The sequence below is a fragment of the Eptesicus fuscus genome, chromosome 2, assembly GCF_027574615.1.
Source record: "Eptesicus fuscus isolate TK198812 chromosome 2, DD_ASM_mEF_20220401, whole genome shotgun sequence".
NCBI classification, from domain to species: Eukaryota; Metazoa; Chordata; class Mammalia; order Chiroptera; family Vespertilionidae; genus Eptesicus; species Eptesicus fuscus.
In genome coordinates this window covers 50,975,539-51,002,958 of record NC_072474.1, presented here as the reverse complement: position 1 = coordinate 51,002,958, position 27,420 = coordinate 50,975,539, and the positions used below count along the sequence as shown (strand labels likewise).

Here is a 27,420-nt window from a genome sequence, read left to right as displayed (position 1 = left end):
CCTAAATTATAACTTTTAAAATTCTAACAATTTTAATAAATTTATAGTATAAATAAATTTAACAGCTCTATAATTTTGTTTGCAACCAGAATTAAGTAACATTTTAAAATACATAGTTCCAAATTATATCTGTTAGGCAGAACTTCCAAAAAATTAAAATTTGCAATTTAGGTTTGCTCAGAAGAATTACAAGGCAAATTTTCATACCCTGCCATGTAATACTTAAACATTTATCTTAATGAATATGGGAAATGAATGAATAAATAATGTTTTATGTCAATAAAGATCCAAAGTATTGGTGCCACCTAATGAAATTTTACTAAGTTTTTTTTAACAGATAATAAGCTTCATAAATTTTGCATTACTACATCAAAGAATTTGAATAGGAACAAGTGTTCAACTTTTTTTAATTAAAGACTTCATTAATATTAAGGAAGATATTAAAATGAGTTTTTATTGCCAAAGGCAAGATATATTCCTATGAAAAATATTCAGATTGAATAAAAATTAATATTTGTGTTTTTTAACATAAGTTCACAGTAGAATGGAAGTCATGATATATTCAAAAGATGTATTGAAACAATATTGTGTATACAACAGAATTAAGTAGAACTCAAGGAATAATAAATTTAAAAACAACCATGCATTAAAATATTATATTCATGTTATTATATCTTATATTTTGTTATACTACCAGAAAATGCTTAAATCCAAAGACCCTAGAATATAGTTGTTTAATTATTTTGCTGCTTTAAATTTATTCTTTTTAGGCAATAGGATAAATGGGAGGAAAGAAAAAATGTAAGAATTCTTTCTCTAAATTCAAATTTTAAAATTAAACTCATTTTTCAGATCTGTAGTCAATTAATTACAAAAGCATTAGTAAACCTTATGTATCTACTCCACTAACTACAGTTATACCAACAAACAAGCAGAATGAAAGATTCTTGTCCTCAAAGAATGGTTTAATTGGGGACATAAGTTAAATATATTTTAAAATATTCCATATGCAAGAAATAATGTTATTCAAATTAGTCATAAGTTCAGACAAAAGAAAATCAAAGTTAGAGAACTCTGACACATCAATAATAAAAAGACAATCCAACTTTAAAATGGGCAAAGGATCTGAGTAGACATATCTCTAAAGAAGATATATAAAGGGCCAATAAGTGCATGAAAAGGTACTCAATGTCATTAGTCTTTGGGAACTGCAAATCAAAATCACAATGATATGTCACCTCACACACACAAGAATGGCTATCAAAAAGATAAAATATAGCAAGTGTTTCAAAGATGTGGAAAATTGGAACCTTCAGACTTTGGCAGACATAACTGCCTTATAAAACAGTTCCACAAAAAGTTAAACATAGAGTTATGATATTATCCAGCAGTCTCAATCCCAGATATATATTCAAGAGAAATGAAAACATTTGTAAACTAATATTCAAAGCAGCATTATTTTTCTGCTCATTATTCTTATGCTTTTAGTTAGCATATTAGTATACTAATTATTTTTATTCTTGCCCAAAAAGTGTAAACAACCTAAATGACCATCAATCAATAAATGGATAAACAAAATGTGGTATATCCATACAATAAAACAGTATTCAGCCATAAAAAGAAATATAATATTGATATATGCTACAACATGAAAAAAAATTATGCCAAGTAAAATAAGCCAGTCAGAAAGGACAAATATTGTATGATTTCATTTATATATAAAATGTCCAGATAGGCAAATCTACAGAATCAAAAAGACGATTAGTGATTGCCTAGAGCTGTGATGATTAGGGGGATATGGGAATTACTGCTAATTTGGGGTGAGTTAAATATTCTAAATTGATTGTGGTGATGGTTGCAAAACTCTTTGAATATACTAAATCATTAAATTGCATACTTTAAATGGATGAATTATATGATATATGAATTATCTATATAGAGAAAAGGCTAATATGCAAAGCATTCCTGCGGGAGTTTGACCGGGAAGCCAGAAGTTCTAATGCTCGCTATGACCAGTTCATGCGCTGACCACCAGGGGTGGTGCAGAACGAAGGGAGGCCCCGGTCAGCAGCCAGAAGACCCCAATTGGCCCTGATCACTGGCCAGGCCTAGGGACCCTACCCATGCACGAATTTCATGTACCAGGACTCCAGTATCTTAATAAAGCTGATTGTTTTTAAAGGCAAACTTGTAACTTTAAAAAGTGGTGAATTTTGAGGCAAACTAAATAACATGGAAAAAAACCACGTTGAGAAACAAATCTAGCCGAAACCGGTTTGGCTCAATGGATAGAGCGTCGGCCTGGGGACTGAAAGGTCCCAGGTTCGATTCCGGTCAAGGGCCTGTACATTGGTTGCGGGCACATTCCCAGTAGGGGATGTGCAGGAGGCAGCTGATCGATGTTTCTCTCTCATCGATGTTTCTAACTCTCTATCCCTCTCCCTTCCTCTCTGTAAAAAATCAATAAAATATATTTAAAAAAAAAAAAAAAGAAACAAATCTAAAAACATTACATCCCCTCATCTAGCATGTGTGGTAATTTCCCCCTTATAAGAAGATAAAAGGAAGAGCTTGCCCTGAATTAGCCAGAACTAGAGGGTTCAGAGGAAGAACTTTGTAAAGATATGAGAACCATAGAGGGTAGCTAAACTATAATAAGCCAAATAGAGAATTATGAAGGGTCAATAGAAGCCAGAAATCTGAGTGAGATCCAAGGTAACAACAGAAAGAGTAATGGACTCCATATAAATAAAGAGTATTTTAAAACAGTTTCAAGAGATTATTACTTATAATTAATTTTTGTGTACCATAATTAATTTCAGAGCATCAGCTGAATTTATTTTTTTTTATTTTTGACACTATTACAGATGCCTCCCATTTTCCCCCTCTTTGCCCACTTCCACCCAGCCCTTGCCCCCCTCCCTCTAGCCATCACCACACTGTTGCAGAAGAAAAGAAATAGTAAGAATTAGAGCAGAAATCAATGAAATTGAAAATAAGAAATGAATAGAGGCAATCAATAAGGGCAAAAGCTTGTTCTTTGAAAAGATCAATAAAATCTATAACTTTCTAACCAGACAAACTAAGAAAAAACAAAAAAGGACACAAGTTACTAATGTCAGAAATAAAGAAGAGGGCATCACTACAGATCCCATAGACATTAAAATAATAATCAGTGAATACTATAAATAACATTATGCCCATACATTTGATAATCTAGATTAAATGGACAAATTCCTTGAAAAACTCAATCTGCCAAACTCACAAAAAAGAAACAAGATGATCTGAATAGGCCTATATTTATTAAAGATTGAATTAATAATTAATAACCTTCCAAAACCAGGGCCAGATGGGTTCATTGGTGAATTCTACCAAACATTTAAGGAAGATATTTATAATCTCTTTCAGAGGATAGAAGCAGAATACTTCTTAACTCATTCTATGAGACAAGCATTACCCAATACCAATGCTAGACAAAGTGATTACAAGTAAACTACAGACCAGCATCTCTCATGATTCTAAATTAACACTTTTTATTCTGTTTGAGATTTATAATTGTTATTCTATGAAAACAATTATACTATATTATTCTGTTATTATGTTTTTCTAATACTTCTGTAAATAATATTTTAATTGCTGATTAATATTCAGGGGGAGACCAAAGAAATCAAATGCAGAGAAAATTCTTAATAGAATAGCTATTGATTTTTCAACTAAAAATCATTTCTCCTTACTCTAAATGAATCTATTTTTAAAATGTTATCCTATAATCTTCAAGTTTTTAAGTTTAAATATAATAATATATTGAAGGGGGGATAATTCAGGGTATTATTTGCCTACAAGTTCCAAATGAGTAAACCGAAACATAGCTACAAAAAAATATATTTAATGGAATGTTAGGTTTTATATTAATAAACATACACTATCCAGAACAAAGAAGATGAAAATCTTACTGGGTACTAATCAGAATACATGAAGAATATTATGTTTAGTTCTAGTATGATATGCTTTTTAAAAAGAGAGATTCACAAACATAAGAAGATCCCTTGATAACCTCAAAGAAAAATAAGTTACCATGAAGTTAAATAATGAGATATTCAAAGGTATTTAGAACATTAATCCTTACTAGAAAAAATAAAAGGAGACTGAAAAGAAGTCATAGGAAAATAAAGAATAAATAGGCAGCAAGCAGGAAAGTAAAGTTAAGTCAGTTTGTAAAGAAAATTGTAAGAAACAGTGGCCTTACTGAAACAAACTAACAAAAAAAATTAGGGTTGGGGAGGCTTTGCTTTTTTTAAGTACAAGAGGTGTTCTAGCAGAGACAGTGATAACTTGACAGATATTTTAAATACAGTTTCTTCCACAATATTCACTGAGTGACAACTAGATACAATAGATCTAAGAGCACTTTAACCTTGTCATAATAAGATTCAATGATCTTAGAATCTAGAAAGTAGATGAAATAGCTACTTTTCAACTTACCTTTTTTGCCTCCTGCATTATTATTTCTTCATAAAGTCGTGGGAGATGTAAGCAATAATTTTTTGGTTGATCTTTCTTGATGTTAATATTTTCATAATATGTCTTTTTCCTTTAAAAAATTAAGGAAGATATTGAGTTCTCAAATTCAAATATATATTTATATAAACCAACAGAATATTTTACACCAACATTTTCTGCTTAAAAAGTATGCAATAATAAGTTTATCTGGGTGTGTTAGGCCAATATATTCTATATTTTGTAAAATGTATTTATTTATTTTGGTAAGTAGTTCTGCATTTTCCAATTCAGAGAATTATAATAAACCTATTCTAATAATGACTCCAAAAATAAAATAGGATGTGTCAGGAGTTTAAATAAAAAGCTACCAAAAATTCCTGTATATTCTATTTATGATTAAAATTCTTGAAAATTTCAAATTCTTTAGTATTGCAATTATTACTAAAATAATAGGGAAAATAGCCCTATGCTATTAATATCATAAAACAATCAAGGAATAAACATAAAGAAAGATCTTCGTAAATGAAAGAGAAGCTTATTATCACTGAAATGTACACAACCTCAAGAAAGAATAAGAAATTAAGCAGTGATTAAGTGCCCAAGCTTTGGGGTCAGACAGCCTGATGGGAATCATAGCATTGCTATCTACTAACTCTGAGACCTTAAACAAATCACCTAACTTCTCTAAGGGTCAGATAAATTCCCCATCTAATTGGGAATAGCAATAAACAATTCTCAAGATTGTAATGATTAGAGTAGATAATATTTATGAAGTGTTTGGTGCCTTACATACCCGTAATAAGTACACAATAACTGTTAGCTGTTATTATAAGCACTAGAGGCCCGGTGCATGAAATTCGTGCACGGGGGAGGGGGATGTCCCTCAGCCCAGCCTGCACCCTCTCCAATCTGGGACCCGGTGGGATCGGGGCTAAACGGGCAGTCGGACATCCCTCTCACAATCCAGGACTGCTGGTTCCCAACTGCTCGCCTGCCTGCCTTCCTGATTGCCCCTAACTGCTTCTGCCTGCCAGCCTGATCACCCCCCAAACACTCCCCTGCCAGCCTGATTGCCCCCTGACTGCCCTCCCCTGCAGGCCTGGTCACCCTTAACTGCCCTCCCCTGCAGGCCTGGTCACCCCCAACTACTCTCCCCTGCAGGCCTGGGTCCCCCCCAACCGCCCTTCCCTGCAGGCCTGGTCACCCCCAACTTCCCTCCTCTGCTGGCCTGGTCACCCCTAACTGCCCTCCCCTACAGGCTTGATCGCCCCCAACTGCCCTCCCTTGCAGGCCTGGTCCCTCCAAACTGCCCTCCCCTGCTGGCCATCTTGTGGTGGCCATCTTGTGTCCACATGGGGGCAGGATCTTTGACCACATGGGGGCAGCCTTCTTGTGTGTTGGAGTGATATTCAATCTGCATATTACTCTTTTATTAGATAGGATAGAGGCCTGGTGCATGGGTGGGGGCCAGCTGGTTTGCCCTGAAGGGTGTCCGGGATCAGGGTGGGGGTTCCTGTGGGGCATGGGGTGGCCTGAGTGAAGGGCCTGTGGTGGTTTGCAGGCTGGCCATGCCCCCTGGCGTCCCAAGCAGAGGCCCTGGTATCTGGAATTTATTTATCTTCTACAATTGAAACTTCGTAGCCTGGAGTGGAGCCAAGCCTTCTGCTCACTCCGTGGTGGCAACCATTTATGTGGGACTTATTTATCTTTTATCATTGAAACTTTGTAGCCTTAAGCAGAGGTCAAAGCAGGCCAGGGCTGCAGAAGCTTGGCTTTCTCCATCGCCGGGGGCAACCCTAGCCTCCTGCTCTCTCCAGCTTCATGGCTGCTGCCATTTCTGTTGGGATTTATGTATCTTCTATAATTGAAACTTTGTAGCCTTAAGCGAAGGCCTGGGCTGGACAGGGTGTGAGGAAAGCTTGGCTTCCTCCATCTCCAGGGAAACCCAAGCCTCCCTCCTGCTCCTCTGTGGCTGCAGCCATATTGCATAATTTGCATAATTGCTCCTGATTGGCTGGTGGTCGTGACTTGTGGGTAAAGCAAAGTGATGGTTACATTTGCATATTACTCTTTTATTAGATAGGATTATATTATAGACTATACTGACTATACTGCTATTTTTTTTCTATTTTTTAAACAGAATTTTTTAAATTCATATATGAAACATATCCAGTGAACTATCTAGAACATAAGCAGAATGAAAAGCAGATAATAGAAAAACATAAAAACAATTATTTGATATTGCTATAATTTAAATATGCACTTAACATATCAGTTCACTGTTAAAGGCTGACTTCATGGTTTTTTAATACAATATTTAATAAATGAATTTGTTTTCAAAACTTCAAATAATTTTACAGATAACAAATTTATATTTGAGGGATCAAAAGAGTAACATATCATTTAGTTCTGTCTTTCCCAAACAGAAACCTGTAAGTTCATCTTTCCATTTACAGTGGTCAAGCATCTCCACTTTATACTGTATCAAATCTCCCAGAATAATTCTGATGTGATCCAATAAAACAAAGTTAAAAAAAAAGGTAGAAAATTTCAGCTGCCAGAAGGAACCAAGACAACATCATATAAAATATACAGTTGAAAGCAGCAAAACCAAAAACCAGTTATGGAAATGATAATAACTATAGTCTGGAATGCAATCAATACAGATAAATTCCTAAGAGCAAAAGTAAAAATGCACATAGAAGAGAAGAAACAGGGGAAATAACAAAGATCAAATAAAAGTAACATTAAAAAATGGAAGGAAAATGGGAGGTTGAAGAAGTGAAAAAAACTGTTCTAAAAATACCACCACATAACCTGGCCAGCATGGCTCAGTGGTTGAGCATTGATTGACCTATGAACCAGGAGGTCACAGTTTTATCCCCAGTCGGGGCACATGCCTGAGGGCTTGATCCCCAGTGTGGAGCATGCAGGAGGCTGACAGTCAATGATTCTCTCTCATCATTGATATTTCTATCTCTCTCCCCCTCTCTCTTCCTCTCTGAAATCAATAAAAAAATATATTTTTTTTAAATATCAGCACATAAAGTCAGAGCAACATGACCAGATAGAGTCCTGGTTGTGCCTGATGCTTAGTCAGAAGTGTAATAGAATGAATGGAAAACAATCATCATAGAACCACTACTTTCAAAAAGGTTAATTTTGTTTTATGTCAATTAAACCTCAATAAAAGTGACAGGCAGGCAGATAAAGAAATAGATAAGCAAACCAACCACAATGGAAGAAGATGAGGATACAATTAGAATACTAAATAACAAAAATGTGTGTCAAGGGAACGAGCAGAGTTAATGTGTGTCAAGGGAACGAGCAGAGTTTGTTTTCTTTGGAAGAATGACAAAGATATTAAGTTTAGACCTCATTAGGCTAAATATACATGTTAAAGTTCTAGTGTAACTACTAAAAATATAAAAATACAAAGTGTATATCCAATATTAGGAGAGTGAAAAGGATAGTAGAGTATAAGTTCCCAAAAACAAGGACCATGTTTTATTCTTTTTTCTCAGTTACTAAGTTTAGTACTAGCACGTAGCTAGAATCCATACAATGCTTGTTCAATGAATAAACAGTAGCTGGGGTATCTTACAAGAGTCTAAGCTATATCTACCACTGGCATACAGATGTGTCTGAATCAATCTAACAAATGAATGGGATAATCACTGTGAGACGTCCTGTGAGAAAACTCATTCTATGAGAGAAAGTATCATGCAGATAACTTGAACCCTGTTGTTAAAAAATTAATGATAAAAAGAAATGGTATAGATTCTGAGGACAATATGGTAATTGTTACTCAATTTGGTCTTCCATGGACCCTTGTCTAAGGCCTTACTGTAAAAGTAGGAGAAAATAAAAACAGAGCTATTATATCAGAAATTTTATTCCTAGTTAAATTTCATTAATATTACCTCCAACCTATTGTTATGCCTCTGATCCACACTGAGAATGCCTTCTAAATATATCACATAGTCTTAAGAATAAACACCAGAGGCAGGGACAAAATGAAGAATCCTAGGTCAACTTATTTTATATTTTCTCTGATCTTTTGTCTGTTTTATAATGAAAGACAGTATATTTTAGCACTTAGATACATGGGCTATATAATCAATCAAACAGGCCTGAGTCTAGCCCTGCCACTTAATAGCTACATGATCTTGAATATGTTATTTATCCTCTTCAATCCTTGCATTTCTCACTGATAAAATATATATATCAATAGTAACTACACAGAGACTGGTGAAGATTAAATGAGGTGAAACATGTAAAGCAGGGTAGCACAGGATCTGGCTCACAAAAAAAGCAATAGTTTTCGTATAGGTTATTCCACAATACAATACTTCTTGGAGATTTTATACTGATTTTCCCTTCATAGCAGCATAGGCTAGTCTAAATTATTAGAATACTTTAATGTTCATAGCAGCACAATTTATAATAGTGAAGATTTGAAAACAGCCTAAGTTCCCATCAGCAGATGAGAGGATTAAAAAAATGTAATACATCTATACAATGGAATACTATGCTGCTGTAAAAAAGAAAGAACTCTTACCATTTGTAACAGCATGGATGGACCTGGAGAGCATTATGCTAAGCGAAATAAGCCAGTCAGAGAAAGATAAATATCACATGACCTCACTTATTTGTGGAATATAATAAACATAAACTGATGAACAAAAATAGATCCAGAGACATAGAAGCATCTAACAGATTGTCCAACCTCAGAGGGAAGGCAGGGGAAGGTGGGGGTAGAGTGGAGGTAAGAGATCAACCAAAGGACTTGTATGCATGCATATAAGCATAACCAATGGACACAGACAGTAGTGGGGTGAGGGCATGTGCTAGAGGGTGGGAGCGGCTGGGGAGAGGTCAATGGGGGAAAAAGGAGACATGTAATACTTTAAACAATAAAGAATTTAAATTTTAAAAAAGAATACTTTATAGTAAAAACTATATTAATGGCATACATTTTTTTTATTACTTACTGAACTATATCATACTGTCCAGGACCAGGCCCTGACTTTATAGGTAACTTTAGTCTTCCCAAAGATTTGCCAAAATGTATTCCTTTGTATTTTAAAGTTGCATTGGAAAAACCCTATTTTTAAAAAAAAAGTGAAGATGAGACATAGTTTAAATAAGTCACTAAAAAATACTTTATTTAAGTCTAAAGCTAAAGCAAGGATAACCTTAGACAAAGGGGTTTCATGGGTAAATGTTAGATCTCAAGGTAAGTTATTACTGCAATGCTTATCCCACACCTAAGTCAGCCAGGATTTCTAGAGAAGTGCCTCTCATTTTAGCATGTCCTCAACCAATAAGAACAGTTTTGCTCTTGGCATACATTCATTTAAAAAAAGGGAGGGGGGCAGAATTGTATGATTTAGGGAATGGGAAATTCTATTTAAAATGACCTTAATTAAATAGAAATTATATTAATTTCAAGAAATCCAATTGAAATTCAAATATCACTAATAGATATTAAATAACTTCTAATTACCTGGTATTTAAAACTCTAACATATTTATGGAAAGTTTTCAGAATAACAACTATATGACAATAAATTAAACATCACCACCATTTCATTTTATTATTAACTAGCTTTCCCGTTGCAGGAAAATTCCTGCAATGGGATTTCCTGCTGCACTCTACCCCACCTCCGTTCCTCCCTTGCCGCCCGCCTCGCCTTCTCCTCCGGCCCGCCTGCGTTTCCCTTCGCCCCCGGCCCCGCCTCCGCCCCACCCTTGCCGCCCGCCTCGCCTTCTCCTCCAGCCCGCCTGCTTTTCCCTTCGCCCCCGGCCCCGCCTCCGCCCCGCCCTTGCCGCCGGCCCCGCCTTCTCCTCCAGCCCGCCTTCGTTTCCCTTCGCCCACGGCCCTGACTTCGCTCCTCCCTTCTCCTCCCCCCGCCCCCCTGGCTTGCTTGCTTCTTCGAAGCTTTACTCCCCTTTGCAGCTCTTGGCTTCTTTCGACACTGTCTTGATATGCAAATTAGCCGCCATCTTTGTTGGGGCAATTTGCATACTCGTCCTGATTGGTTGGTGGGTGTGGCTTGGCTGGTGGGCGTGGCTTAGGTGTAGCGAAGGTGCGGTCAATTTGCATATTTGTCTATTATTAGATTAGATGCTTGAGGTCATGATCAGTCTTTTAATGTCAAAGGAATTATTTATGACATAAGAAATCAACAATTATCTTTCTTTTACATCCACTAAAATAGATATTAAAATTACATATGACCCATTAAAAATTTCACTTTAGAGAAGTTAAAGCACCTGGTTTCAATAAAAACTAATGAAATAACAAAATATAATACAATAACAGTAGCTTTTTTTACAAGAATTCTCTTCTGTTGACCTAATACCTTATATATTGAGCAATCATTTAAGAATATTTTTAAAACTCAATTGTTTAAACTGATAGTAAAAGGTGACTTCTAATATATTTACCTTTTAATTCACATTTATAAAAATAGTTTTAAAATGAGCCTGAATTATTAAAATGGTTGACATATATGATACTGAATAAAATTCCCATAACATAAACTTACAGTTTAACTGCATTAAAAGTGTGTCAACTGTTTTAGGTGACTATTACTATTCTAGAATAGTAGACCCAATCTTTCTCTTTTACTGTTATAAATAAAAATAAACAGCAATATTTGTGATAATTCTAGTTTCAAATGGTTACTCAAACCCATATCTACCCTGCTCTCACCAAAATTTCAAAAGAAGTATATAAAATAAGATACAAATGATCAGTGCTACAAACTAAGAGAAGGTATCAATCACATTCCAAAACTCTGAGGAATTTCTGTGAAATATAGCACAGCAGAGACTAGAACCAGAAGAAAAACCTCACTGCATGTGAAAAGAACCTCAACTGAACCCTATTAATGTCCCCAGAAAGACAAAAGCTGGAAATAAGGATGGACTTTTGGGCTGTGAGTAGGGAGCAATTATCAAAACTACTAATGCCCTTGGAGATTTGCACCGGTGCCATTACATGAAGTAAAAGGGATTGCTAACTAATACCCACTCTATTCCTGGCATGGATGGTTGGAATAAATCAGAAGCACTGCCATGAGCACCTAATGAAGACAGACTTTCTATTTAGAAAGGTACCATTCCAGAAAGCTTTGGGACGTTACAACAAAATCCAAAAAGAAGCTGACACGGCATTAAAATTCCCTTCCAAATTAAAACGCCTTTTACTTCCTAGAATGTACCACTAAGAACGAGCCTTCTGATGTTATAAAATGAACATTTTATAACATCAGAAGGCTCGTTCTTAGTGGTACATTCTAGGAAGTAAATGTACAGCTATTGCTCCACCAGACATGTCAGTCTCCATCTGGCAGGAGACTGACATGTCTGGTGGAGCAATAGCTGTCTCAGTGGAAACAGACTTGTTCAGGACCATGCAAACATAATAAAACTGAACTTTCCCTTCTACACCCTCCTGATGTTAAAGAATTAAACAGGAGCCAACACAAACTCTGACAGAACTTTGATATTTGCATGAAGTGAAATGGAACCTTGTTGATTCTTTTTTCATAGATGCAATCTCATAGAGAAACTAAATGACAGTTTCCTAAAGCTTTCCCCTGCTTTGATTTTAGTAAATTCCCTTGCTCATTCCTTGCTTAAGGTGATGTTTGAGCTGAGAGAAACAAAGTTACCAGCTATATCCAAGTAAGATTCAGACATGTTTTGGAATGTCTGGTAACAAACAGAGCAATCCAACCAAAAGGTGAATGTGAAATCTAATCCTATGGGAAGCAGGTAATCATGATGACCCTCACCTAGTAAGAAAATCTTAGTGGCAAGAGTAGCAATGCCAAATACTGAGTCTTTTCTGTTGAATGAATTTGCCTCCTAACGGACAGCCCCCACTGGATTTATGCCTGTGTCCTATAGAGTGCAAAGGGTCTACGAGAAAAACCTAGAAGACCTGTTTCATAAAAACACCAGTAAACATCAGTACGACTTATAGACCACTCTAACAGAGAATAATGCAAGGGAAGAGCAGTATTATCCCTTCAACTTCTCCTAGCTCAGCACGCAGCTTTAGTTGTGATCAAGTGCATTGGTGGAAATGCCCAGCAGAGAGCTCCATCTGGCAGGAGACTGACATGTCTGGTGGAGCAATAGCTGTCTCAGTGGAAACAGACTTGTTCAGGACCATGGTTGAGACAACCCCTGAGGACTTCCAGAAACACCTGAAAAGGGGAACTCTGCAGAAGGCTACCTCAATAGTAGACAACAAACATATATTTGAGTTATTAACATAACTGTGACTCTACACTAAGTGGCCAGATTATTATGATCTCTGAATGCATAATAATCTGGCCACTCAGTGTATATCCTATATAATAAAAGGCTAACATGCAAATTGTCCCCTCGACCAGGAGTTCGACCAGCAGGCAGGCCGGCCAACCACCCACGTCCCCTCCCCCTGGCCAGGCTGGCTGGAGCCCACCCATGCACGAATTCATGCACCGGGCCTCTAATACATATATATATGCATTTAGAGATCATAATAATCTGGCCACTCAGTGTATATTACAATCTAATGAAGCCTGGGAAAACTTGTTACATAAATAAGAAGAATTAATCCTTATTTCCACTAGGAATATTTCCAGCACTGTAAGTGCTCTCAATATGCTTAGATTAGTCTTGCCAGTGTGGTTCAGTAGTTGAGCATCGACCTATGAACCAGGAGGTCACAGTTCAATTCCTGGTCAGGGCACATGTCCAGGTTGTTGGCTCAATCCCCAGAAGGTAGTGTGCAGAGGCAGCCATTCAATGATTCTCTCTCATCATTGATGTTTCTATCTTTCTCTCCCTCTTCCTTCCTCTCTGAAATCAATGAAAACATTTTTTAAAAAATACACCTAGATTATTGATATACATATCCCTGCCAATAAATTGTAACACAAACAACAGAAAGGTATTTTCCCCTCTTCACTATGGATGTTTAGCTTTAACACACTATGAAGCTACAACACTATAAAGCACTAGTAGTAGTAGTAGTAGGGGTGCTATCAGTTGCACTATTAGTAGTAGTGGCATTACTATTACTTATAAGTAGGTTGTCTAGCTGATAACACAATTGCCAGCCTAGAACCTTGTCAATCCTAGAAGGAACAGAGCTATGAATAAAAATTGAAAGAGTCATCCCACCAATCTCTAAACACATAGAATACATGGCTTTGACACTCCTGAGTATAACACAAAAGGAAATAAGGCAGTCAGATCATCCAAAGGCTTTGGGTCTGGAGTGCAGAAACAAAAGCTATAACAACTAGCAGAGCAGCAAAGAAAAACTGCTCAGCCTGAATGTCCAGCAGAGCAGCAGGTGGTAGTAGAGAGGTACTGGAAGAAACCAGGGCATCCACTAGAGTAGCTGAAAAGCAGCCTGTTCCTTTGGTTCAGTGGTAACTCCAAAGACTGCTGCACCCTATAGAGTTTCCGGAAAAGAATATGGAGCCTCACAATACTTTCTTTTGTTAAAGTAAGAGTTTGACATCTAGACCATCTTTCAAATGGAATTACCTAATATAGCCATGGATTTTATTTATTTTTTTTTAACTTTTTTTTTTTTTAATATATAGTTTATTGATTTTTCACAGAGAGGAAGAGAGAGGGATAGAGAGTTAGAAACATCGAAGAGAGGGAAACATCGATCAGCTGCCTCTTGCACACCCCCTACTGGGGATGTGCCCGCAACCAAGGTACATGCCCTTGACCGGAATCGAACCTGGGACCCTTGAGTCCGAAGGCCGACGCTCTATCCACTGAGCCAAACCGGTTTCAAGCCATGGATTTTAAAGTAATATATACAGTTTTGATGGCAGAAAGAGCAAAATTTCTCATTTGTGTTGTACTTTCTTTTTATTTAGAAATGAAGCAGAATTTTATAATTGTGCCAATTTTAGGCATATTCACTAGTGAAATACACAAATGCAAAACTCTGGCTACTATAATGTAGCCATCTATAATAATAAAAGTGTAATATGCTAATTAGACCAGACAACCTTCCAGATGAAGCCAGGGCTGCGAGGGAAGCCCAGGTCCTGGGTGCTAGAGGAAAGCCCGGGTCCCGGGTGCCAGAGGGAAGTCAGTGCCAGCAGCCGGGGGAAGGAAGGCCTACTCTTGCACGAATTTCGTGCATTGGGCCTCTAGTGTTAGATATATTAGACTAGAGGCCCGGTGCACAACATTCGTGCACTGGGTAGGGGAGAGTCCCTCAGCCTGGCCTGCGCCCTCTCATAGTCCAGGACCTCTCAGGCGATGTCCAACTTTTAAGCCAGCAGTTGGACATCCCCCAAGGGGGTCCTTAGTGCTGGCGCAGAGGAGAGAGAGGCTCCCACCACCACCACTGCACTCACCAGCCAGAAGCCGGCTCACTGCTCCTTAGCACTGCCACGGAGGCAGCAGAGGTTCTTGCCACCGCCGCTGGATTCACCAGCTGTGAGCCCAGCTTCTGGCTGAGCAGCGCTCCCTCTGTGGGAGTGCATTGAGCACCCAGGGGCAACTCCTGCGTTGAGCGTCTATACCCTGGTGGTCAGTGCACGTCATAGCGACCAGTCGTTCCACCATTCAGTCTGTTTGCATATTAGGGTTTTATTATATAGGATATTTGATATAGTTCAGGCAAAGCATATCTAATATATTGATTTACTATAGCCTATAGATTTCTTTAAAAAGAATATTTTAAAACAGAGCACTTTAATAAATCATCTTTTACATCATAATTTATATTAACTCTTTTGACACAGCAATTCAAGACCTTGAGCAAAATTATGCCCAAGAAGTTTTCTTCAATAATTCACATTATTGTGATTTTGTAGTTCAACTATTAACAATTCTTCAGGTAATCGTAGAAGGAAAGATTATGTATACATATACACACACCATTTAAGACATTAGCAGATTCCCTTCCCTGTGCATATACTAAAATTGATTTTATTTAAACCATGAGAAGCAGCAAGCACTTAACTCACTAACCTTGCAGTACTCAGGTAAATGTTCCCATCTAAAATGTAATTCAAAAGCCTTTTTAAAATAGAAACAGAAAATGAAAAGTAAGTTGATGCACTCTTAACTCTAAATCATACTCTCTTTATGTCAAGAAGTGTTGACAATACCAACTCCAAGGTCATTGTCAACTTGGAAAATCATTAGCCAATAAAATATGACTTAACTGAAGCAAACTCAGCATGGGGCTGCATTATTTTAAGTGAATGTTGTAACATAACTTGAAGAAGAATTACTAACTGTCACTCTCAATGACAATGAAATAAATGAAGTGGCTATGTAACTTTTCCCCCAAGTCATTTCCATAATTAAGTATGGAAATAGACTTTAGGAAGAATATAAAGTCCCAAAGTACATCAATTTAAACACTAATGGTCTGCTTTCCAGTGTTGCAGCACACAGGTAGTTCCCAGCATGTTATCATTAGCAAATATGTCAGTGTCATAATTCCAACTGCAAACTCTGCTTGTGAAATCTACCTCTGAAAAATAAATGTCTAATGATTACCTGGGCTCTTCTAAAACACAGAGAGAGAAAGGCTAAATTCAAAATGTTATACAAAATAATTTACACATAAAATTTCTCTTTATATATTAAATACAGCCAAAACATCACTTATTGGCTAGAGTCTTATACAACTCTCAATTTCAGAGTTGCTTCTATATTTAAGCTATATAAGATTCCTTCAGTAGATGCTATTCATCAGCCCAGAGAAAAAACACAATAATTATCCATTTATTGTATTATTTTCTTAATTTTCCATTAATATTCACATCTGGAAACCAAGCCCACAGCTTAAAAAAAGGGTATTATCAGAAACAAGAGACCCGGTGCACGAAATTTGTGCATGGGTAGGGCTGGCGGGCGATCAGGGCTGATCAGGTTCCCCACTTCCCCGCCTCCTTCCCTCACCACCCACACACCACCAGCATGCGGTTCCCCCCCCACCCCACCCCTGTCTCCCTCTTCTCTTCCTCAACACCCCGCCGCTGCCACTGTTCGCCCACCATGTTCCACGCCGCCCCCTGGTGGTCAGCGCATGCCATAGTGAGCGATCGAACTCCTGATCGAACTTCCAAGGGGACACTTTGCATATTAGCCTTTTATATTATAGATTTGCATAAGATTTGAATAACATTATTATATTACCACCTTCACAGTAGTCTGTGAGAAACCTGGGGGGATTTTTTCTGCAAGAAAAACAAGAAAATATAGCCTTCAGCTACTGAGGTTTACCACCTTATCTCCAGTTTCTCTCAAATTCAAGATGGAGATTTCAGAAAATATCACAATTCAATTCAAATTAAATTTTGTTGAATCTTTTTGAATATTAAGAACTTCGTGTTTAACTTAAATATAAATCTATGTTTTTACATAATATGTTTTCTTAAAACAAATCTAGATATTTAGGCTAATAAACGCAAGTTGGATTGACTCAATAATTACTAAAATAAGTTGTCAAGTAAACTGGATTTATTAAAATTGTGGGATAAATTTCCTTCTTATTTTGGTCTTCTATTAATAGTAATTTAGCCAGAATGAAATCAAACGTTAAATGTCAAAGTAATACTTATCCATATGTGAAAAGGTTTTGATTTTTTTCTAAGATTTGTTATTGCTTTTTAGAGAGAAAGTAAGGGAGAAGGAGAGAGATAGCGAAAGAAACATCAATCTCCTTCATGACCCCTGCAACCTGGGCATGTAGCCTGACTGGGAATCGAACCAGCAACCTTTTGGTGCATGGGATAGCCCCCAAGCAACTGAGCTACAACGGCCAGGGCTGTGAAAAAGTTTTGTGCATCTGGGGAGGCTTGGAGGCATTATGCTGGTCTTCTAATAGATGGCATATGATTCCAAAATAAAGAAATAATCTAAATGAAAATATAATTTTAAAGCAAGAATAACATTTTGAGATATGTTAAGAGTAATGAGAAAAGTGTTTAAATCATTATTTTTGTCATGGTTCCTTGCATAATTTTTGTTAAATAGTGAACATTTTAAATGATAGAGTGTGGCAACTCTAGAAATCAGATTCTCCCTCACCCCAAGAGGTTTATTTGTTTGTTTGTTTAGTGATTTTCCTGGACCAATTCTTTAAATTCTGTATTCATCATGTGTGTCTACTTAAGTCTCAGACTGGATAGCTGAGCAGTCAGCCAGGTAATAGTTGAAAAGTTAAATGCTTTGAACCAATAACTCTCCCACCTTTGCAGACATGCTCCGTGCATGTGTTGAGGCACACCTTCACTACTCAAGAAAGCAGTTTAAAGGTTGTGCCTTAGCCTTCACTTCCTGCTTGTATAGAGCTTGAAGGTCACATAAGTAAGAGCTTTGTACCTTCTTACATCTGTTTTTAGCAGTGATGCATTAGCAATTCTGTAATTACTTTCAGAGTTTTATAGAATTAAGCAAATATACTGAGAATAATGGGAGCCAGATTTCTCACTGCAGGAGAAGGGAGTTCAAACATGGAAAAAAGTAGAATAAACTTATGGGGTTGGCTTGGAATTGGAGGTATCAGTACAAACTCACAGTTTTAACAGACAGAGAAGAAATAAGTATATATTTCTAATTTTGTCCCCTGAGGAGGCCTAGAAACAATGTAACCCAGTAGCAATGACTGTATCTAGTGCACTGATCTTGTTTGGATATCATTTTCCACTAAATGGAAGTAGGGCTTCTTTAAGGAATGACTACTTCCAAGGTTGGGACAGGAGGGCAGGGGAAGGCGGGGAGGGGGGAGTGAGGTGAACCTGAAATGTCTTACTGTGCCAAAAGGTGAGGAAATGCTCAAAAAATGATGGAAATATGTCAAAAAAGATGCAAGAAGCAGTTTGAAAGGGCTCCCAAGGGTCAAATCTGAGGTAATTTAACCTCAAAATAAATAATGAACAATAAATTATAACCCTTTCAGTAAAACAGGAATTCTGAATCCATACTGATATAAATGAGAAAGAAGATAAAGTTCTTCTTTACACAGTAAAGTGTCAAAAAATAAATGTGAAAAAGATGGAGTTAGAAAATCACCATTTGATAAACATCACAGTAAAACTAATTAAAGCCTCATCAATGGAGGTTAAACTAGTGAGAGTTTGATGAAGAACATAATACTTATTCTTAGAGTAACTCCTCTAAAATAAATTTTTAAAAATAGTAACTACATTAAATAAAAATGGAAGACACCACTTTAAGTTAACATCATCAATTACAGGATAAATGACATCCTGTGCTTTTTATGTCATGCTTTGAGAAGCATACATCACTTCTATAGTATTCCTGCCAAAATATATTCTAATCATGAGAAAATATACACAAACCCAAAATTGAGACATAGTCTACAAAATAAATAGCCTGTACTCTTCAAAAAGTCAAGGTTGCAAAACACAAAGAAAGACTAAAGAGCTGTTCCAAATGAAAGGAATCTAAAAAGGCATGATGTACTACCAGATTGGCCTCTGGACCAAAAAAAAACTTTAAAAAGATCACTGAGGTAATTAGCAATACTTTCAAAAAGATCTATAAATTAGATAATAGTATTTTATGAAAGTTTTGTATTTTGATAATTGTATTCTGGTTATAAAAAAGAATGTCTTGTTCTCTGAAAATTTACAGTGAAGTATTTAGGGGTAAAGGAGCATCATGCCTTAAACATACTCTCTAATTTCTTAATAAAAATAATAAATGTATAGGGATAAAAAATGGTATAGCAAATGTGGTAAAGTATTAACTGCAGCATCTGAGTGAATGGCATATGAGAACTCTTTGTATTAATCTTGTAACTTTTCTATCAGTCTAATACTATTTCAAAATATAAATTATTTTTAAAAAAGAAATTAACTAGAAACAATGAATGAACTAAATCTAATACATATGTATGGTTAAACCTAGAAAATATAACATTAAGTGAAAAAGCCACCTATATACCAGATGATATCATTTACTTATATGTTTTAAACCATATAAGTTATTCATGCATATAATAAAGATTTAGTGTTTACTTTCACAAAAGGAGAAGAATGAAGAGAGGGAAATTGGGTAGGTAAATAATTTTAATAATATATTTATTTTAAAATATATCTAATTCAAGTGTGACAAAATTTTATGTTTTATATGTTATGAAGTGTACATGGTATCTGTTATTATGTTTGTACTATTAAATGTGTAATTATGTAAATTACATTAAAATATTTTAAGAAAAAATGTTTAATAATTCAAAGAATCTAAGACCCAAAAATGCCTTAGTATACCTATTATCACAAATCAAATGGTTTCTGAAGGTGCTTGAGCCTAAGCCTAAAGTTGGAGACATAAACAAACAAAAAACTATTGGGGAAACGCCATATGGTTCTCCACAGTGGCTGCACCAGTCTGCATTCCCACCAGCAGTGAAGAAGGGTTCCTTTTTCTCTGCATCCTCGCCAGCACTTGTCATTTGTTGATTTGTTGATGATAGCCATTCTGACAGGTGTGAGATGATATCTCATTGTTGTTTTGATTTGCATCTCTTAGATGATTAGTGACATTGAGCATGTTTTCATATGTCTCTAGCCTTTCTGAATGTCCTCTTTCAAAAAGTATCTATGTAGGTCCTTTGTCCATTTTTTGATTGGATTGTTTATCTTCCTTTTATTAAGTTGTATAAGTTCCTTGTAAATGTTGGAGATAAAACCCTTATCAAAGATGACATTGGCAAATATGTTCTCCCATGCAGTGGACTTTCTTGTTGTTTTGTTAATGGTTTCTTTTGCTGTGCAAGAAGCTTTTTATTTTGATGTAGTCCCATTTGCTTATTTTCTCTTTAGTTTCCGTTGCCCTAGGAACTGTATCGGTAAAGATATTGATAAGAAAAATGTCTGCTATTTTGTTGCCTATGGCTTCTTCTAAGATTTTTATGGTTTCCCACCTTACGTTTAAGTCCTTAATCCATTTTGAGTTTCTTTTTGTGTATGGTGTAAGTTGCTGGTCTAGTTTCATTTTTTTGCATGTATCTGTCCAGTTTTCCCAACAGTATTTATTGAAGAGACTGTCTTGACTCCATTGTATGCTCTTGCCTCCTTTGTCAAATGTTAATTGAGCATAGTGGTTTGTGTCAATCTCTGGGTTCTCTGTTCTGTTACACTGGTCTATATGTCTGTTCTTGTGGCAGTACCAGGCAGTTTTGAGAACAGTGGCTTTGTAATACAGCTAGAAATCTGGTATTGAGATCCTCCCTACCTTGTTCTTCTTTCTCAGGATAGCTGTGGCTATTCGGGGTCTTTTTTTATTACAAATGAATTTTTGGAGAGTTGTTTCTAGGTGTGTGAAATATGCCGTTGGCATTTTAATGGGGAGTGCATTGAATTTATAGATTGCCTACAAAATCTTTCTACTAGCAGTCCTCCATCCTCTTTTCCCTTCTGTTTAGCTGGATGCAGAATACAACAAGGTCTCAGGAGATGACAGTAACACAAATGGAATAAACCTGTGTCTCTGAATCTCTACCTGGAGGAAAATCTCTTAACAAAGATTGCCCTTATTATAGAGGGGGAAAAAGGGTTTCTGATGTATTAAGTCACTAGGGTTTGGGAATCTATTTGTGACTGCAATTAGTATTACATTAACTAAACATGCATAATTATAAGTAATTTCCCAATTGTCAATATTAAATGCTTTATACTTACAAATTGAGGTTTATAGTATGCTGGACCTAGTGTGATATCACTAGCAGGTGGAAGATGTTTTTTAATACTGCCATCCTCATTAATATGATAACCATTTGACCGTCCATAAGAAGGAATTGAAGGAACAATCATTCTGAAAACTGAAGGTAACCTTGAAATTTTCTGTAAAAAAAATTTATATTATTTACTCAAAGGCAAGAGGAGAAGAAAAGAAGGAATGAAGAATCAAATATTAGAATTTACTAAAAGGCAACTATTAAATATTGATTTAATAAATTTCATAATATAAACCAAAAATGTTGGTTCTATAAAAGTAATTCCAGGGGGTGAATTCAAGTCTCACTTCATCATATAAACCAAGATGATATATAACATTACTACTAAAACCACCTTCTGAGACAAGGTGTCTCTTTCTCACTTAGCTCATTTATCTTGCTTAGTAAAGCAAGTAATAAAAACAGGCATTCGTTCCTATAGTCACATCAACAATCAGCATTACTTGTGTCATGCTATCATAGAATCTGCTATGCAAAAACAAACAATATTTTCTGTAACATTTCCTGATTTTATTCCTTCCCAGCTCCTGACTTATCTCCATATTATTGGTACCCTTTATTAATATCCTAATTGTGCAGATTGTATAGTAAGAGAAATGTTTATGACATAATGCTAAAAGGAAATAAAAATATAAAATATGAAATTGAATCTGACTACAGCTATGTAAATTATGTGAAATTATATATGTGTATAAAGTGATATACATACATGATTTAATACTGAAAGAAACTATGCAAAAATTAACAATATTAATATTAGAGTCAGGAGTTTTAGGGTAATTATGCTTCTTTCAAATGTTTCTTTAATAAAAAATATCTTACATGCCCTGGCTGGTTTGGCTCAGTAGATAGAGCGTTGACCCATGGACTGAAGGGTCCTGGGTTAGATTTTGGTCAAGAGAACGTCCCTCAGTTGCAGGCTTGATCCCCAGCCCTGGTCAGGATGCGTGCAGGAGGCAACCAATCGATGCATCCCTCATATTAATGGTTCTCTCTCTGTGTCTCTCCCCCTTCCTTCCACTCTCTCTAAAATCAGTGGGAAAATATCCTCAGAAGAGGACTAACAAGAAAAAAAAAAAAGGAGAAATAAAAAAATACTACTATAAAATATATCAAAATATAGGCATTTAAGTCATTTAGCTATCTGGAAAATTCCTTATTAAGAATATATTAATCCTCTATAACAGTGGTCGGCAAACTGCGGCTTGCAAGCCACATGTGGCTCTTTGGCCCCTTGAGTGTGGCTCTTTCACAAAATACCACGGCCTGGGCGAGTCTATTTTGAAGAAGTAGCGTTAGATGAAGTTTAAGTTTAAAAAACTTGGCTCTCTCAATTCAGGAGCTGCCCCCTGGTGGTCAGTGCACTCCCACAAGGGGCGCGCCACTCAGCCAGAAGCCGGGCTCATGGCTGGTAAGCATAGCAGCGGTGGCAGGAGCCTCTCCCACCTCCGCGGCAGTGCTAAGGATGTTCAACTGAGTTGGACATCCCCCAAGGGCCCCCGGACTGCGAGAGGGCACAGGCTGGGCTGAGGGCCCGCCCCCCCCTGCCCGGAGTGCACAAATTTCATGCACCGGGCCTCTGGTATACTAATCTGATTGTCATTGCACTGACACTATTCAACTGAGTACTGAACCCTAAAATATATTCTCCTAAACAAACAGGAAAATAATTCAAATTTAATTAATATGAGTTATGTGAAGAAGTTATGGCAAGAGAAGACAGAACCACTCAAAAGAAACCATGACCAAAATCTGAAAGATTATATTATTTATTTCAAAAAGGTAGGCCTTTGGTGTAAAAATTATTCATTTACATAACACCAACATACCTTTTCAAACATATTACCTGCTAGTCCCCTACACAAATTCCTCATTCTAGTCAAATAATCTTTTCATTGTCTTCCATAAGATCCCATTTCTCTATTTTCACTCACTTAGCTCTCCATGCCTAAATGCATATTATTCAAAGCCAAACTCCTCTATAAATCCTCTATAAACTATACTTCCCCAAAATACAGTAGTCCTCCTTTAAATTCCTATGGCATTTAATTACACCGTCATTCACTTAGCACCTGTGCACATTTCACCTTGCATTAATAGCTCCCTATATATATCTTTACCATTTAAATGTTAAGCTTTTTATTTCAGGAATCATGTTTTAAATTTCACTGATTTTATTAACCACTTGAACAGAGTTTCATATATAAACACATATACAGGTAAACCATTGAGATGGTTTCTAAAAAATCTTCCTTACTTTCTGTTCACCATGGATATAGAAGTGACAATAGATTATTCAAAGCAAAAAAGAAGTCAGATGGCAATACAATTAAAAACTTAAGTATACAAAATCAAAGTGTTCAAAATACTATAATATGGATACTAATAAGCCTGCTAATTTTTATAGTACTGCTTTTTAAATGCACTTAATATCACAGAAAACACTGAACCTTTTCTACTTTAACTAAAAGAAATGTCATTAGAAGCATACTTTAAAATTGCAACCTACTGATTGAAGATGCTCTTTAGCCTCCAGTACTTTTCTCTTCATGGTATCTAAGGTTCCAGGACAAGACTGACCATAGCTTGCCGGTCCTGGACTATGGGAAATAAACTTCTTAAAACGTTTCTCCCGGTTTTGTAGACTATGACCTCCTTTTATATTACACTAAATTGAAGAGAAAAAAATGAAATAATTAAAAGAAGCACTTTATAATTAATACCTATTTGATAAGTACATGTTTATATGAACAAATAGTTTTTAAACCCAACCTGAGAAAGTTAAGGCCCTTGATTGAAGACATAGTCCTAGAAAAAGAGGATGAGAAATTGACAATGATAGCTGTCAGTTTTAACTTTAAACTCAAACTAAAATTTACTCAGAGCACTCTAAGAGTATGCAAAACTCAGTTTTAGAATAGGAATCAGAGACACAGGTGTCTCCAAAGCTGTGGAGTAAACATAAAGAGTGTATAGCCGAGCCAATGTGGCTCAGTGGTTGAGCATAAACTTATGAACTAGGAGGTCACAGTTGGATTCTGGGTCAGGGCACATACTAGGGTTGCAGGCTCAATTCCCAGTGGGGGGTTGTGCAGGAGGCAGCCGATCAACAATTCTCTCTCATCACTGATGTTTCTACCCCTCTCTTCCTTTCTGAAATTAATAAAAATATTTATTTTAAAAAGAGTGTATGCTTACAGGTTCATGGAGAATTTATACCTCTGAAATAAGCTAAAAAATTATGTTGTTTATATTGCAAGGAAAAAGTAAATCTTCTAAGCTTGCTAGGATTATTTATTTTTGTGAATAACGTTTTGGTCACCTCCAATGATATTTATTTAGCTGTACTGGCACCTGCTAGATTTTATGCTCAGATTAATTTTAAACTTTTTTTTTTCATTATTGCAGAGAAGGCACTAGGAAATGTCTTCCATGCCTAATATCTGTGTTCTCCAGAATCAGAATTATCAACTGGCTAATTCCAGTTTATTCAGATAAAATTCTATCGTACTAGTTTCTATAAACAGTTATAGTGCAGTCACTCCAAAGATGATTCATAATAGTTGTTGGCATTTGACTAATCAGATACGATTTTTTTTTAAGTCACTGATTTCCCAACAGATCTTTTCACATGGTATGTACATGTTAGTTGTTCACAATCACTATTAACTGAGCTTATCTCTAGTTTGCATATTATTTGCCTTATTTGGCTTTTAAGAAATACACAATAGAGGTCTTCTTTTAAAAAATGAGCCAATTATATTCTTAAATAGCCAATTCACTATTAGATTATTGTTTTAATAAGGTCAGAATTCCTATGTTTAAAGAGATTAGATCTATAAAAACTTTAATGATTTTGCAAAAAACATTACAAGTTATATAAAAAGTTAAACCACACTAAAAAAGAAGGCCTCCTCAAATTTTGATTATTTGAAAGCCATTACTATGGTCTCCGTGATCTTAAAGCTCAAACTGCAATTTAAATTTACATTGAATACTTTTACATACGATTTTAAAAATGATCTAGAGTGGTTTTTTTAACTATGATACAAATTAGCCAGAATATTTTCAGGTTATTCATATTTCATAATTACCAATTCTACTGATTTTATAAGAGGTTACAAAAGGAACTGCCATATGTCAGATAAATGACCCAAAAATATATTACCGATTATGCATTTTATATGAAAACCTCTGAGAAAATGGTCTTACTACTTTTTGAGTACTGACTTTTGTCTAAATACTATAGTTATTTGATAAATTGTTATATTGTCAGCAACTCCCCAACACTATAGGGGCAATTCTCATCTGAAGGATGAGAGCATGTACTATATCATATGTGATATCCTATCACTCACTCTAGTGCAGTGATGGCGAACCAGCACTGACACGCGTAGCCATTTCTGATGACACGCGGCCGCTGAGGCGGCCACATGCCGAGGATGAAACATTTGCTGCTCCTGAGGATGAAACATTTACGAAGTAATGTTTTTTCCTCAAAGTGACACACTACCCGAGTTATGCTCAGTTTTTTGGTGAAGTTTGACACACCAAGCTCAAAAGGTTGCCCATCACTGCTCTAGTGAGAGATATCTCTCAGATCAAAAATCAAACCTAATTTGAACATTTATTCCTAGGCCTACATAATAAAAATTATGAAAGAAACTATTTGTCTAGACCCAGAAAAGAGATCCCACATCTAGAACCATTCTCATGTAGAAAAAACAAGATGGTACCTATCAAGCAGAGATAGGTCAGAAACTGGAAAAGAACAGGACCAGAAAACATAAGTGAAATTTGTACTGACACTTTGAAGTAAGAATCCTAGGAAACAGGATATGAACAGAACAAGGCAGGTAACTTAATGAGCTAATTATCTATTAAAGGATCAAAAGCCTGCACTTTGTAAACTTGATTCTTCTCTTTTTATTTTAATTCCTTTATTTTCTTTTCTACTAAACAAACTTCCTTTCAAAAAACTCAGCATGCTTCATTATATTCCACAAATGAGTGAGATCATGTGATATTTATCTTTCTCTGACTGGCTTATTTCACTTAGCATAATACTCTCCAGGGGTGGGGGGTGGAGGTAAGAGATGAACCAAAGGACTTGCATGCATGCATATAAGCATAACCAATGGACACAGACACTAGGGGGGTGAGGGCATGTGCTAGGGGATGGGGTGGCTGGGGGGAGGTCAATGGGGGAGAAAGAAGACATATATAATACTATATGTAATACTTTAAGCAATAAAATAAAACTTAAAAAAAAACTTAGCATGCTTTAGATATGCTAAAGGAAAAGTGATTTTGCCATGACTGGGCAAGAGTTATAAAGGCAAACGTATACCCAACCTCCCTCCACCACCACCACCCCCCCACCGCCGACTTTGGAATAGTGATGATAACCATAATCAAAGTGAAATAACTTTAAGAGATACAGATAACCACAGAAGACCAAATTATGGCACACAGTTTCAACACCTAAATGTTCTACTTAATAAAGCTTGAGGTATTTTGTATTTTACACTGCAGGTAGGCCCTCACAACCACAACCCATATTTTAGGTTTTTCAAAATGTCATTTGAAGTCCCTAAATAATATTTACTAAGTATTACTGATAGAAAGCAACATTTTAACCTATGCTTCCAAAAGAAAAGTTTTTAAAAAAAGAAGTTAAATACCTGCATTAATTTCCAATAGTATTATCCCTTTAATTATGTTCCCTATATAGAATTATGTAAACTATGTCACATTACAATCATGTTTCCTAATTTATCCATTTAAAATGAAATAAACTTTATTTTTTAAACAGTGTGATTAATGCACACTTCTTAAACTTCTAAAAGTTCTGCAAGAGTTTTGCCTAAAACTACCCCTTCCCCCAAAATCAACAGCAACTAAGTAAATAAATTAGAAGTAATTTTACAAACCAAGGAAATGAATCTTCTTCTGGCATTTGTTTAAAATTTTAAGAAGAAAAATAGAGACTACTAGAACTTTTTTCTTGATCACTCATATAAAAAAAAGCAGATTCCCAATTCCTTATTCTTTAAATCCAAGAAATTTACCCAATTTGAAATACAGTAAATTTTAATCTAGATTGTACTTTATATTATCTCACATGGAATTGACTAAAATCAGTATTAACATAAAATA

The 27,420-nt window shown here is 35.9% G+C and overlaps 1 protein-coding gene across 1 annotated transcript in view; it reads right to left on the bottom strand.

The window, feature by feature from the left end:
• The window catches only part of STPG2 (sperm tail PG-rich repeat containing 2), a 167,193-nt gene that overhangs the window by 117,748 nt on the left and 22,025 nt on the right, over window positions 1-27,420 (bottom strand). The window contains exons 3-6 of the mRNA XM_054727280.1: window positions 23,801-23,929; window positions 21,206-21,367; window positions 9,495-9,607; window positions 4,483-4,591 (exon numbers count right to left, since the gene is read on the bottom strand). Coding sequence (XP_054583255.1) covers window positions 4,483-4,591; window positions 9,495-9,607; window positions 21,206-21,367; window positions 23,801-23,929 — 513 coding nt within the window. The remainder of the gene's footprint in view (window positions 1-4,482; window positions 4,592-9,494; window positions 9,608-21,205; window positions 21,368-23,800; window positions 23,930-27,420) is intronic.